The sequence below is a fragment of the Myotis daubentonii genome, chromosome 19 (genome assembly GCF_963259705.1).
Source record: "Myotis daubentonii chromosome 19, mMyoDau2.1, whole genome shotgun sequence".
NCBI classification, from domain to species: Eukaryota; Metazoa; Chordata; class Mammalia; order Chiroptera; family Vespertilionidae; genus Myotis; species Myotis daubentonii.
Window position 1 is genome coordinate 21704374 of NC_081858.1, and position 14540 is coordinate 21718913.

Genomic DNA, 14540 nt, shown 5'->3' on the forward strand with positions numbered 1-14540 from the left:
GGGATGGAGACAAGACACAGGCCTTTGCCATGACCACCCCACTCCCAGAGTCAACTTGGGCCTCCCTCTCAGGCCTCCAGTGAGAGCATTCACTTTGGCATGTGCACCTGTATGCACACCACACACGTGTGTACCCACACACGTACATACACACACACATACACACACACCAGCCCTCACACATGCACACACACAAACACAAATGCCTGGTGTCCTTTCAGAGTCTACTCAGGAAGCAGAATGGTCCCACTTTCACCATCATCCTCTGCTCCAAAGGGTCCCCATGGCCACAGGTCCCCAAGACCCAGCCCCAGGCTTGGCACTCGCTGGCATTCCCAGGCTTTTGAGAAGAAGGTGACAGAGCAGGGAGCTCACCAGAGACAGGTTATACAGAGTGTAGAACATGTTCATATAAGGCTTTGGTACAGCACCGATTTAATGTTCTCGTAGTTTGATTTCTAAGTTGTCTTGTAGAAGAAAAAAAAGCTTACTGAAAAAATAGTGTTTTTATTTACTTTTCAGTTACATACCTGAAGTTCAAATAGTAAGCCTCGAGTTGCCATTCAAGTTCACACTCAAAGGTGTTTCTGTGTGCAGCTGTACAATGTGTTGGTTTGTCTTGAATCGTTAACCAAAGTCAGCCAACCAATACCATGAAGTCAGCTGCCCGTGATCACTGACTTTAACCAGTTCATACATACAGAAAAGAGAAAACACAAAAGCCACCCTCCCCCACCTCCCTCCCCAAACCCCGGGGTGGGGGTGGAGGGTGGGTGTAAATCAAATAAAAAAAAAAAAATACAGCAAAGTTTAAGGAACCAGTGGGACAGAGGAGGTTCAGTCCAGCTGGCCTCTTCAAGAACAGCACCATAAAGCACCCTAGCGCAATTATGTTGTAATACTCGACATTCAAGAAATGGAAACGAGGCTGAAGGGTCTTCCGAAGACCTGGCATGGATGGAGGCTGACCCCCAAAGGAAGCTGAAGGAGGAAATCAAAGAGTCCGAAATGGGAGCCGGAACCCCCAGGACGAAACTGATAAGTCGTATCCAGACTCGTTAGAAAAGAAGAACGAATGCAAGAGGCATCTAGAGGTATGGACTCTTTCAGAGGCCTGGAGGAGGCAGCCTCAGAAGCCGCTCCCCACCCACACTGCCTAGTCCCCCCGCTCTGCATGTCCACAGAGCACGGGGGTGAAATGGGGGAGCGCAATGCCGACAAAATTGCCTCCAGCCGTGCAATGGAAGAGTTCGATCCAGGATGATAAATTTCTCCTGGGACAAGAGGAAACGTTGAAGATAAAAGGAACCAGACGTCACTGGCAGGAAACAGGAGGCGGTCCCTTCCAGTCGGGGGCTATGGAGAAGGAGCGCCTGGAGAAAGCACATCCCATCCCGTGCCCTCCATCTCGGGCCCCACAGATGGTAGTTCGGAAATGAAATCCCACGAGACGCTATGATTTTTCGAGATTGATGTATACGACTTGGTAAATGGAGCTTTAAACTGCTATTCTCTACTAAACCAACCACTCCCCTGGTAACACTTCAGTCTAAAGTTCCAGCAATGGAGATCATTACATAACGTACCCCCTCTCCCAGGCCCTGGGCACTATACACAGGAGACATCCCTCACCCCAATGTCATGGCCAAGCTCTCATGGACAAGTGCGCTGTGTAGACCTCCTCTTCTCCTTCGTCCTATTATACTGTCCACAGTGGCTCAACCTAACACCGACAGCAAACAGAAGTGAAGCAACCCAGCAAAAAGTCAGTGAGCAATGAACAAGCCCTTCTTCCCCAAGCTTTTGGTAGATGTACTGATAAAGGAGAGAAGGATGGGGCCCACACTGATCCTTGGGTGAGCAATTCCCAGGGGGTCTGTCCGCTCCCAACGCTCATTCCATACAGCAGACAGAGGTTGCCCAATTGAAACAATTCCACTACATGGGAGCCAGGGAATACAGCGCGGGCATATGGAACAGCTCATGTTCCTGGAAGAGACAGTGGATCTCAAAAGCTTGATCAGAGCACCCATTCCACCAACCTGGCCATTAACTGAGAGGTTCAAAGACAGGAAGTTTTGTTGACTCCATATCCCATCAGATCTCAATCCATTTATGCCTTTAGGAAAGACTGGCTCTTCGGAGAAATTGAAGCTCTTTGCTGGGCTATTTTTCCTCTCCAGTGTCTACCTTTTCACCATCTTTCTGAGGCTGTGTGGCCAGGAAAAGGCAGAGGTAAGAATGACATCCCCTCCCAGCTCCATAATTTCAAGGTAGGGGTTATGTCTCTTGTCTTCACTTTTGCTCGCATGACTGAAGAGCCCAACTGGAGCCTGGAGGATGGGATGGGTTATGTGCAGGTAGGTCAGTGACTCTTGATCTCCTATACCTGGTGGCCACTGAAATTTCTACGCATCCAGCCTTGGCCTTAACGTGGACAGAAGTCGAGTTTAGACCAACACGAGACCTAGTGGAGGGACTAACCCTCTGAGGGGCCTGTCGTGCTGAAGTAATTTATTCTACTAGTTGCATGTGCACTGGGTGTGGGACAGGGTGTGTAGAGCAAGAGAGGAGGGTGGCTCTAGAACAGGAATGGGGAGGCTCCTTTGTGTGTGGGGAAGGGGCTGCAAGCCAGGAAGGGGCACAGAATGTGCCACTTTTTCTCTTGCTCAACCTCCCTAGAAATTCTTACAAGAAACACCTGGCTGCCTGCCCCTCTGGCCTCCAGCGAAGACTGCAGGAAACAACCACCTCTGAGGACAGACACACAGCCACGTGGACCCAGTACTGGTGCCCTTCCAGTACTCCTTCAGCGTCCTTGGAAATTGGGGATGTTCTGAGCAGGTAATTCAGGGACCCAGGGACAGTGCCTGAGGGAAGGGCAGTGACCCATAAGGTCTACATTATGGAGGCAAAGGAGTCAGGACTCAGACTCAAGCTCCACCCTACCCACCCTACTCTTCCCATAAAACCCCAACATGTTAAAAGAGTCCTTCCCATGGCCGAGCCATCTGGGTCCCTCTAATGATCAAACTCCATGGGACAAGAGCTCTTGGGCAGCTGCCCCTTTGGTTGGGGAAGAGAGTTCTATTGCCTTTTAGTTGACAAGCCGGATGAGAGCAGAGAGACTCATCCATGAGTTTCTCCTGGCTGCCTGCACCACCTGGCCCTGCACCAGCTCCAAACACACGGCTCTCAGCTCCTGGCGAGTCGGAAGAAAGAGCCAGCACCAGGGGACCATTGCCATGGCTGCAAGGCGTGCAGCTCTCGCAGCAAATGCGAGGTCCTGAATTCTCAGAGAGGAATCCTTCAGGGCCCACAACGGTTCCCGCTCCAATACCAGTGAGCTCCTGCTCCCCAGAATCTCCAGTTCTGGGTCAAGTTCTTCCGATATACTTTTCGGTTCTAAGTCCCAGGCCAGGCGCCAGAAGGAGTTTCCACCTGGCTCCCTCCTCCCCGTTATGCCCCACGCCCTTCTCTCACTCCTCATCCTCTACTGACTGTCCCGGGATGGAACCATCCCATCTCCAAAGCCACCTTATTTTCCAAATAAAATACTAACTGTGGGGGGGGGGGAGCATATATAGTATATTTATACTAGATATCACATTCACACGGGTTCCAAGAAACTGCAGCAAGAGCAAGCAGGATATTCTTCTCCGAGACAGTCCATGCAGGCAGCCTCCCAAAGCTATCTCGAGACACCTCCCTCCACCCGCCGCCACACCCTCCGGGAATGCCTGAGTCAGGACAGGCACTGTAAGCCCCTGAGCTGCTGGGCTGGACCCCTTCGGGGGAACTGAGTACCAACCCACAGCCACATGGGGGCGAATGCAACTCTCCGTCCTCACCATAGGAAGCACCTGTGCTAACGGTTTCCAGCCACAGTGTCCCCATCCCAGTGGCAAGCGTCACTGTGGGTCCTGGGCTAAGGAGCCATCCGACCCAGTCGCTCCCACAGCCTCCAACTCGCTTTGTTGTTCTTAGATTTGTTGTATATACACATTTCCATCAGAAATACCCAAGCAACTCTGAACAGAGCGTCTCAAAGGAAGAGGCATAGGGGAAGGAAGGGGAAGGCGGCGGGGGGGAGGGGGGGGCGGCGGGGGCGGGGGCACCAAGGCATGAGCTAGTATCCTGCTCCAAACATCTCTAAGCACAGGTACAAAAATAAAGCGAACTATGACTTCATATAGATATATAGATATATAGATAAGCTAGCTAGATAGACTGTATATAGGTTTCCTCTCTATGTATATATGTGTGCTGAGGGCACCAGGCCCCACTCCTCTGGCCCAGTCCAGTCTCCTGCCCTCCCATTTCCCAGCCCCAGCTGTCTCCCGTGCCTGAAGCCTCCCACGCATGACTATTGCATCTGATCCCTGCACCCACCCACCCTTCCCTAAGTCCCCCCGTCTCCTTAAAATAGAACAAATTATATGTATATATTTATATATTTTATATACAATCTCCATAAAAAATACACTGAAGGTGGTATATTACTAACTGCACCCTCCTACCAAAACAGAAGTTGCCTACCAGAGAAAAGGTCAACCAGAAAGAGGCCTGAGGCTCCTCAGGTGAACTAGTGTGTCCCTACAAATCTCTTCACACACATACACACACACACACAGCACACCACAAACACACACCACAAATACCCACACACCACACACAAACACCCACACACCACAGCACACACACCACAGCACACAAACATACATCACACACAAGACACACGCACCACAAACACATCACCACCACACACACATGCACATACACACACGCATGCGTGCACACACACACACACACCTTCTCACACACATACTCTTACTTCCTGAGCCCAGGAAAGGAGCACAGAATAGACAGCTGGCTGGGAGCTAAAGCCCACATGAGAACCTGGGAACGCCAGAGGGACAGATGAGACAGTCCCTTCTCTGACCCAGCCAGGACACCGTCTACTCATGACAGACCTTTGACGGTTGGCCGTAGGCAATTTATAAATATCCATTGATAGAGCGATGGACAATTTCCCTTCCAAGGATTGTAACATGACCACGAGTAGGTCCGTTCCCTCCACTGGAAACAAGGTTTCACAGATGCCCTCACCTCAAGGAAGCAAAAAGGCCCTATGTCCTCATGACCAATATGAGGAGAGTTGGCGTGTGTCCCTTCTGTCTACATATGTGAACACCCCACACATGGCCCAAAAGCATGCTTGTGGTATTTCTAAGGCTGCAAATGCAACTCCCCCCGCCCCAGCCCAGCCTCTCTCCCCTCCCAGACTCCCTTCCCCACCCCGCCATCTCCCCAGCTTAAACCATGCACAAGGTCAAGATCCCTGGAGCCATAAATAAGTGGGGAGAGGAAGGAAAGGGAACCTCATTGCTGTGTTTATGGGGTGGAGGGGCAGACCTCACCCCAGCTCCTAAAATAATAGTAAGTCCAGGAAACCCAGTGCCAGGGAGAGGGGGAGCACGTTTCCCTGACAGCCATGCCTGTTACCATCTCGTGGGATAGGAAAGGCAGGGCCAGGGGCCAGGGGCAGGAACGGAAAACGTGTTCCGCTCCAATCCCCCGCCCTCGCTCTCCCGGCCAGGGCTCCAAAGCTGACACCTGTGTCATCGGTTCTCTTCAGAAACCCCCAACGACCATGACAGACCCACACAGGAGAGAAAACCCGTGACCTCCACTGCTGGCTGCTGTTCTAACCCAAGCATTTAGCAATCAAGATACTCACACTCTTCCTCCTCAAGGCATGGCCAGCTATGAAGAATCATCGCTCTCATTCTTCCTGTTGCCTTATCCTACCCAGAAACCCTCGGCATCTCAAGACAAGGCTCCTCTGTGGGGGCCTTTGGATCAGACTCCTCTATGAGGAATTACTCCATCCGCTTCAAAGCAGGTCATGAAAACACTCCCGCCCTCTCAGCCGCCCAGCACACAAAACATCGGGCGGGGATATGCTATTTGCTCCTGAAAGACATATTTGAGAAGTATAGACAAGGTGGCCCAGAAATAAAACACTGGACCAGCGTGGCCTCACTCCCAGTCAGAGGGAGGGGTGGTGACAGACACCCCTGACCGGAAGACGAGCTGCAGGAAGGCTGAAGGCCAATCCGGGCTCTGAGTGTTGGCGCACTGACTTCTTCTAAAGGAGAGATGTGTCATTCGGCCTCCTGACCCGCAAGGAGGCAGAGCTGGGGACATCCAAGCGGACAGAGGCTTCTGCTCTGGTCTTAGCATAAATCTCTCCTCTCCTGCATCAACCAGACCGGTGGGGGGGGGGGGGGGACCTTAACCTGCCGAAGGAAGAGAAACAGGGGAAGAACCTCTAGGTAGCAAGCCCCCCCCCCCCACCCTCCAGTGTAGCTTCCGGGTCTGAAGGCGGTCTCCGCCCTTCAGAAAGGAAGGGTAGTCAATGCAAAGGCCAAGTCCCAACCCCTCGTCTCCATCCCCAGCGACGGTGGCTCAGGAACAGTTTTAGGTCCAGGAAGAGGAGGGAGTCCACCTGCCGCTTCTGCTGATGAGAACGGGCCCATGGAGCTCACAAGAGTGATTCTCCCGCTTCTACTGCCAGAGCTGTGCCAGCCCGGGAATCTCAAACAAGGCTCCTCTCTGGGGGCCTGAGGAGACCCCCCTACATCCCCGGTAACAAACATGACATTGAAAGACATCAGAACACTATGTCCTTGTTTGCTTTGGACGCTTAGTGTTAGAGGAATTCTAGAAGCAAGGAAGCCCAGCTCAGAAGCAAGACTTCTTCCAAGACCCCACCCCCACAGTCTTTCTGCATAACAGCATCACTCTCCCACGTGTGCCCCCAAAGTGAGCCTCACTGCCACGCCCTGTCAGCCCGCCCCCACCCCAGGGCCTCACTCCTCCTCCTTTTCCGGAGATGACCTCCAACCTGCACGCAGTCCCCTACGTTATCACGGGCCCCAAAGAGCAGGGTAAGCCTTGATGTCCCTCAGCTTTGGTCCCACTGTCTTATCCCAGGATCCCCACTTTCTACTCCGTGACCCACCCCCCTCTCCATTCCCCTTCCACCCTCACCGACAACAGACACCCGGCACGAGAACGCGACCTCCTCCCTCTGCCCCCGCTTGCCAACCCCACTTCCTGAAGACCCACCCCATCGATCACCTTGTTCATTCTCCAGCTGGACGGTAGCACCCCTCCTGGCCCTCTCCCCAAAGCAGCAAGTGCAGCCCCGGGGGGCGGGGGGGCGGGGATTGGATGAGACAGGAAGACAGAGCTGGGCCGAGAAGCTGGGGAGACCCTGCACCCTTCCCCGAGGGAGCCGCTCCTTCCCTCTGCTCCCAGCAGCCCCTGCGACGGCCGAAGCTCCGTTCATGCAAGCAAAGCAAGCCCAAGCTTAACCGCGAGCGTCTTCTCTTACGTTCCCCTGCATGACCCTAAAAGGACGTTATGTACAATTCTTCCCCAACCCGCCCCGAGCCCCCCAACGCTTTTCCTAATAAAATCGGAAGAAGCAGCTCCCGTTGCCCACGCCCCAGCCCTGGATCCCAATCCTGGGGCGGCAGTGTCGCCTGATGCTCCGGAAGTCTGCGTCTCCCCTGAAGCTGCCGTTTTGCCAACCTTGGGGAAAATAAATAAAAACCTACTCGGGGAAACTCTACCTCTTCGTCCTCCCCAGTTTCCTCTGCATGAAAACGACACAGGAAAACCACTGACGTCAGTTCAACCCGCGATTGTTCAGATCCCAAATCAAAAATAAACGCAGAGAGCATGAAGGAGAGCCATGATTTCTCACCCCGCTCCCCGCCACCCGGAGAACATGACGAGGGGGACACAGGCCTCTTCGAAGGGGGACAGGGACCCTGCCAGCCCTGGGGATGAAGCAGCTTTCCTGCTGAGAAAGTAGAAGCTCAAAAGGCCCCTCACACGCCCCCCCAGCCCCCTCAAGGAGAGATCCAGGGGGACAGGCTGGGCGAGGCTGTGGCAACGCTGCCAGCACAGGCTGGGCAGGGCCACCACGACGAGCCTCCCTCAGGACCCCACTCCTGCCCCCAAACCCACCAGTGTTGTCGAGACGCGGGACTCCCTTCTCCTTACGGCTCATTTTCTTTCCCCAAACCACGGCGGCGGCGGGTCCCTCACATGCTTGACAAGCTCCTTCTCACAGCATCTGACCCTTTTCCTGGCCCACGGAATCCCGAGCCTGACACAGCCGAGGTGTCCAGTGGAGACGCAGAATGGAGGGCCAGGCCCACGACGAGACCTGGGAATCGGTCTTTGTCTGAGCTCCTTCCATGGCAAGGCTGCCAGGCCGTGAACGGGGAAGGTTGGAAGACAGTTGCTCTCCCGCACGGTGGAGCGTGGAAGTCCTAGGACCGTGGTTGGCCAAGCACGGCTCGCGAGCCACATGCGGCTCTTTGGCCCCTTGAGTGTGGCCATGAAGTTTCAATCGCACTGTACGTGCGCGCCCACACGTGGTGTTTTGTGGAAGAGCCACACTCAAGGGGCCGCAGTTTGCCGACCACTGTCCTAGGAGGCTGGAGAGGGCCGTGGCCATCGCTCCGGGACAGAGGACATAGGACATCTGGTCCTTAGAAATGGCTGCACCCCATCGTGCACACCTTCACACAGGCCCCCCCCCCCACCCCCCACCAGCACCTGAGTGTCTACGGGAGACACCATCCCTCCATCCCCCCGGGGACAGAGGCACTGCATTCTGGCAATTCCCATCACAGTCCTGGCAGGAGGTACTGAAACAGCTCCCAGGGGGTAGGAAGGCCGCTGGCCCTCAAAGACACTGTCACAGAAGGAAGCGCTCTCGGGAGGAGAAATGAGCCCACGGCCACTCGGAGAGGAGAGGGGGGCCTGTGTCCTTCCCTCGCCCCGCACAGCTGCCACCCAGTGGCCAGCGACACACTCTGCTCCCATCATTGGGCCTGATGTGCTGGAGGTGAGGGCGTGGCCAGAGGAAGGAAAAAAAGGAGTCAGCACCTTGGTCAGCGCTGGTGACACTCGCGGTGGTGGGGTCCCCCTGGAAAGCGCAGCCATAGCCCGCGGCACCTCAGCCCAGACTCTGGCTCTCCGTCCTGTACGACACCCCAAAAAGGCAAAGCTTCCCCCTCGTCTTCTCCTGTTGTCACCGGAAGGGCCCAGAATTCCAACGCAGGGCTGAGAAAGTCTGACCTAATTCATCCCGCAGACCCACGTCCCTGACACCCCACGTCGGCGTTGCAGCTGGGACCCGGCCCGCGTGAGAAACTGCAGGTGGCGAGCACAGACGGGGCGCCTGACGCAGAGCGAGGCCCGTGCCCAGCAGAGGTGTCTGTGATCGCTGATGGGCTCGTGGCAGGGGCAGTGCTGCCCTGCAAGGAAGACCACCACCACCCCCGGCTCCCTTTAGCTGGGGCCGCGGGCCAGTGGGAAAGTGGAGTTGGATGTTCAGAGAAGTTTAACATCAGCCGAAAGGTCCAGGGTCCTCCCCAGGGCGCTGGCCCAGCCCCGGAGAGATGAGGCCGTTGACAGACAAGGGCCAGACACCGCCCTTTCTACCTCTTGCATTGAGAAACGGACTGTGGCTGCGACCGGGGTGCAGACCCGCGTTGGAACTGTCCCCAGGCGCAGCAGCCGGGAGAAAGAAAGCACCGGGTCTGGGAGGCCGAGCGCCCAGCCCTGAGAGGGAAGCATCCAGCAGGAGGGCCTTCCTGCTCTCGGAGGCCCCGCCGGCCTCGGTCACGGGGCTGGGCCGCCTCCAGTGCTTTGACTTGGCCGATGTGTGAGCAGGTGACTGGGGAGAGGTAGATGTCCCCAAACCCACCAGGACAGCAGCACCAAGGAAAGACTTCAAGGAACCCAAAAGCCACCTGGACCCCGGCAGCCAGCAGGGCGGCTCCTGCACAGGAGGAGGGAAGAGAAACCAGACACACCTGCCCCCTCGGACTCTGCCCTGTGCCTGGACAGTGCCATCATCTGACGAGAGAGAGAGAGAGAGAGAGAGAGAGAGAGAGAGAGAGAGGTGTGGTGGTGCATATTCAGGTATTTTAAGATGACCTCACAGAAGCGTCTGGTGCTAACAGTTTGAACTAGGACAAGATTTGGGCAGAGCGCCCCCTCCACCTTCATTCCATGCCTCAGCCAGTTCCACTTGAACAGAACCAGGGGAAGAGAGGGGGTCCAGAGCACCCCCAGAACCCCCAGGCATCCTAGATTCATCTGATCCCGTTCCGCCCACACTGGGCCCACAGGGTGGAGGGGGGCCCCGGGCAGAGCAGAGTCTGCAGGCAGCACGTGGAGAGCAGGGAGAGGAGCCGCCGGCGGGCTCCCCGCAAGTGGCAATTAATCAATCTGGGAAATTAGCTCCCACAAAAGGAAAGGAAGAACCCAGTCAGCGGCTTTGGATCCGCGCTCCGAGGGCGCCGAGCCGGAGGCGGGCTATGAATAGAGCAACGGCGGCGAGGTGTGCAGCGCAGGCGGCTCCAGAATGGAGGCCCTTTGGCCCCAAAGCTCCCGCCCGCTCCGGGCTGGACCCGAAGGGGCTGATGGGTGAGTGCGCGAGCTGGTACAGCAGGCCTGCTGCTAAGAAGCTTCCATTCTGAGCCCAACCGTGGAAGGAAGATGCCAGTCTGGCCCTTTGCCTGCCCCCCTTTCTTCACCCAGGAACCAAGAAATACAGGCTTGTGTTTAGTTCTGGGGCAACGCGTTGCCGAACCCCCAAAGCAGGCAGCTGGAAATCAACGGCAAGCCCCCATTTCTGCTCTGGGTGGGAGAAGGTGGAGAGTCCAATGGTGAGATCGGCTGAGAAGGCGTGACTCCTGTTTCAGGAAGAAAAAAATCCCCGAGACGGGCGTCAGGACACCCACCCAGCTCTCCGCGGTCCAACTACTGAGCTCCCGCCTCTTTCACTGACCACAGAAATAAACAGCACTTTGCTTCAATGTACATCTATATACACATAGAGAAGCCCACACACTACGAAGCTATGATTTGCACCTATATCTATATATATGCAGCGCTTGGGGGGACTTTAAAAGCCGAAGCAGAAGCTGAGAGCAGTACAAGCCACCGCTTGCCTCCTTACTTGCAAAGATCTTTGAAGAAGTGAGAAAAACCCACGGCAGGAAGAGGGGAGCGGTGGGCGGAAGCAGGCATCCCGCCCTGTCCCCAGTCCACGTCCTGACCTCCACCCACCACCGGAGGGTCTGCCCGGTCCCATGTCCTAAAGACGAGGCCAGCGGGCCAGGTGTGGAGGAGACGCCGCTCTGCCCAGAGATGAAGGGGCGGAAGCAGAACAGAGGTGTGAGCAGAAGTACCGGCCAGGCCATTGGGGGGGGGGGGGGGGAGAGCCAAGGCCCCCGGCACCCAGCGCGGCACACCCCGCCCCGGCCCTCGGCCCGCCCTCTCACTCCGGGAGCACTTCAGAGTTGTGTCGTCACAGCAGAGTGGCATGGCCGGGGTCGTCGTGGTCCACGCTGTTGAGGATGGCCGTCTGGTCTTCCGGAAGCTGGCGATGGCACAAGTCTGAGAGGCGGGCAAAGGGGTCCGGCCGAGTGTGTCTCTTCTTCTTCCGGAGGCAGACAGCTTCGTCGGGCCACAGGACCTGAGAGTTTGGAAGCTGCTGAGCCTGGGAGGCAGGACCGTCTAGGGAGGTGGGACGGGCGCACAGGAGAGGCGGAAAGAAAAGAGAGTGGGTGAGAAGGAAGACCGCGGCCCTCGCACACGCACCTCGCTCACCTGCCAGGACGCATCCTCCGGGCTTCGGGCTTAAACAAAGGGGTCTCTGAGTATACGGGGGACCAGAGCAGAGAGAGAAAAACTGCCTTCCTCACCCCAGAGAGACTTGACTGGGAGGCCCATCCCACAGAACCCACTCCACGGCTGCCCGCCTCCTGCTCCCCAGAGTCAAAGAAGCAGGTGGATCTAGCCAATCCCTATTTCTATTTTATCTTTTATTTAATCTTGAATATACTTATGTAACATATTTTGTAGAATATTCCTTTTTTTTCTTCTTTTTATTAGAGAAATACTACCCTGGCCAGGTGGCTCAGTTGGTTGGAGCCTCGCCCCAAACAACAAAAGGTTGCAGGTTCTCGTCCCGGTCAGGGCATATTGCAGGGCTGGTCCCCTGTTTCTTTCTCTCTCCCTTTTCCTCTCTCTCTCTCTCTCTCTCTCTCTCTCTCTCTCTCTCTTTCTAAAAAATGATCAATAAAAAACCTATCCTTAGGTAACAGTTTTTCTAAAAGGAATATTCGTATGTCTTTTTTGTGCCACCCGAGTACCAGATACCATTCTAGGTGCTGGGCTTGGGGCTTCACACATTTGTTTTCATCCCACTCACCCCCCACCCCTTCCCTTCAAGCAGCGGTGGGTTTTACACGAGAGCTCAGTCATGTGCATAGAGTCGGGCCTGGTCCTTTCCGGCGCCAGGGCCACGCCTCTGCCTCGCGGCCCTGCTGGGGATAGAGATCCAGCCCTTGTTTTCTGGAAGATTACACTTCAATGCGGGAGTGGGGAAGCCGGACAAACTGTAAGACTTAAAAACTACAGAAATCAAAGGTGCGGACACTGCAAGTGCTACAGAAAAAGATAAACCAGGGTCACGAGGAAGCAAATGACTGAGACACGGCTGCTCTGACAGAGAAACCCTCGCGAGCCTTGCAAAGACCCGAGGCAACATGTTCCTGACAGAGGGATGTCACATGGGAAAGCCCTGAGTTAGGAGCACACGTGACATGTTCCAGAGACAGGAGGAGGGCTGTCGCAGCTCACGCCGAGTGAGCAGAGAAAGCAGGGCAGTACAGGCAGGCAGGGCGGCCTAAGAAGTTCTTTTTTAAAAGAATACATTTCAACTGATTTCAGAGAGGAAGGGAGAGGGAGAGAGAGCTAGAAACATCAATGATGAGAGAGAATCATTGATCAGCTGCCTCCTGCACGCCCCCCCACTGGGGATCGAGCCCGCAACCCGGACATATGCCCTTGACCAGAATCAAACCTAGGACCCTTCAGTCCACAGGCTGACGCTCTATCCACTGAGCCACACCGGCTAGCGCAAGAAGTTCTAAATCTCTGCTGGTTTCAGTGGGAAGTTTCTGGAAGGTTTGAATCAGAAGTATGCATGCATGTGTGTGCGTGTGTGTGTGCGACGCATGCATGTGCATGTATGTGTGTGTGTGCATGAGTAGGCACATGCCCATGACTAAAGGAGAGAATATGTGGTGACATTTTCTAAAGGTCACTTTGGTGGCTGTGTGTACAGTAGACTACAGAAGGAGCCGGGCTGGAGGCAGGAGGACCCAAGAGGAGGTGCTTGCCGTAGTCAAGGCGAGGGAGGAGTGTGTGTTAGAATGTGCAGTTTTAGCAGCTGAGACAGGAAATAAGTGGGGTCAGATTCAGGATATGTTCTAAACGCTGAGCCAACAGACCTTCCCAATGGATTGGATGTAAGAGCAAGAGAAGAATCGTGGTCGAGGGGCCTGCGTGTCTGGGCTGGTAGCAGTGCTATTTATGAAACTGGGGAGGAACTGAGAAAGATTTGGAGAGGATAATCAATAACTCTATTCTGGGCCTTAGAAAGGCTTATAAACTATCCAAACGCAGGTTCAGCGGGCAACTGGAAATATGAGACTTGAGCTCATGGAATAGGCCTGGGTTAAAGACATCTTTGAGAGTTTTTAATATATAAAGGAACAGGACAAGAGAATGTGGACATCTGATGTGCCTTTTTTACAAAAAAAAAAAAAAGATAGGTGATAGATAGATAGATAGATAGATAGATAATAGATAGAGGTCTTAGGCTGAAAGGAGCTTATAGGAGTTGAAAATTCAGCTTTGAGATCCAATTTCCCACCCAAACTCCAAAAACTTCATTTTCTTCTTTTTTCTGCCTCAGTATTCCCACCTATAAACTAAAAGGATAATAGCACCACCCAACGGTAAAGTGAGAAATAAGTGCTCCCATTCTCCCCAAGATTCAAGAGGCCTCTGGGTAACACTTCCCCGTAACCCCGTCGCTAAAGCAAGTTCCTCTACAGCAGCCATTCCAGACTGACAAGATCCTGTTCCGCCGTTTCCTCTGACAGCCTGTCACATCCCTGAAACCACCGGTACAAAGAGAGTATGGGGGAATATTAAGGAATTCTCTACATCCAAAAAGGGCTGGCCTGGTTTTACGCTCTCTTAGCAGCCACCTATTAACCGCTGGAGAAACGTTAGACATAATTCGCGAGAGGTGACCTTTTACAAAGCGAGATTCCCCTCTCTCCTTGAGAGAAACATGACCAACTGCAGAAGCTAGGTCCCTGCCACAACGTCCCCTGACCACGGAGCGGGACCCCGTCATTCCCACGCCCAGCTAGAAGGCCCGAAACGATAGGGAGGAAATACATACGGAGATCCGAGCGTTGCAGAATGGATAAAACTCCGATACGATTTAGGTTGTTTAAAAATAGACTAACACAATACACCATCTTTCCTAACGGTGTATGCAGAAGGGCTCTTGAAAACACACATGCCACGGAGAGGAACGGTTCCCAGACGGGAGGGAACAGAACTGGAAGGACAAGCGG

At 54.5% G+C, this 14540-nt stretch overlaps 1 protein-coding gene across 5 annotated transcripts in view; it reads right to left on the minus strand.

Annotated features, from left to right (window-relative positions):
* Window positions 1-491: 491 nt before the first annotated feature.
* Window positions 492-14540, minus strand: part of IGSF9B (immunoglobulin superfamily member 9B) — a 58309-nt gene continuing 44260 nt past the window's right edge. For 3 of the 5 annotated variants that reach the window (XM_059676991.1, XM_059676992.1, XM_059676995.1), the window contains exon 20: window positions 492-11616. In XM_059676991.1, coding sequence (XP_059532974.1) covers window positions 11408-11616 — 209 coding nt within the window. In that variant the 3' untranslated portion in view covers window positions 492-11407. The remainder of the gene's footprint in view (window positions 11617-14540) is intronic. The other 2 variants (XR_009450156.1, XR_009450155.1) reach the window with 1 other exon arrangement.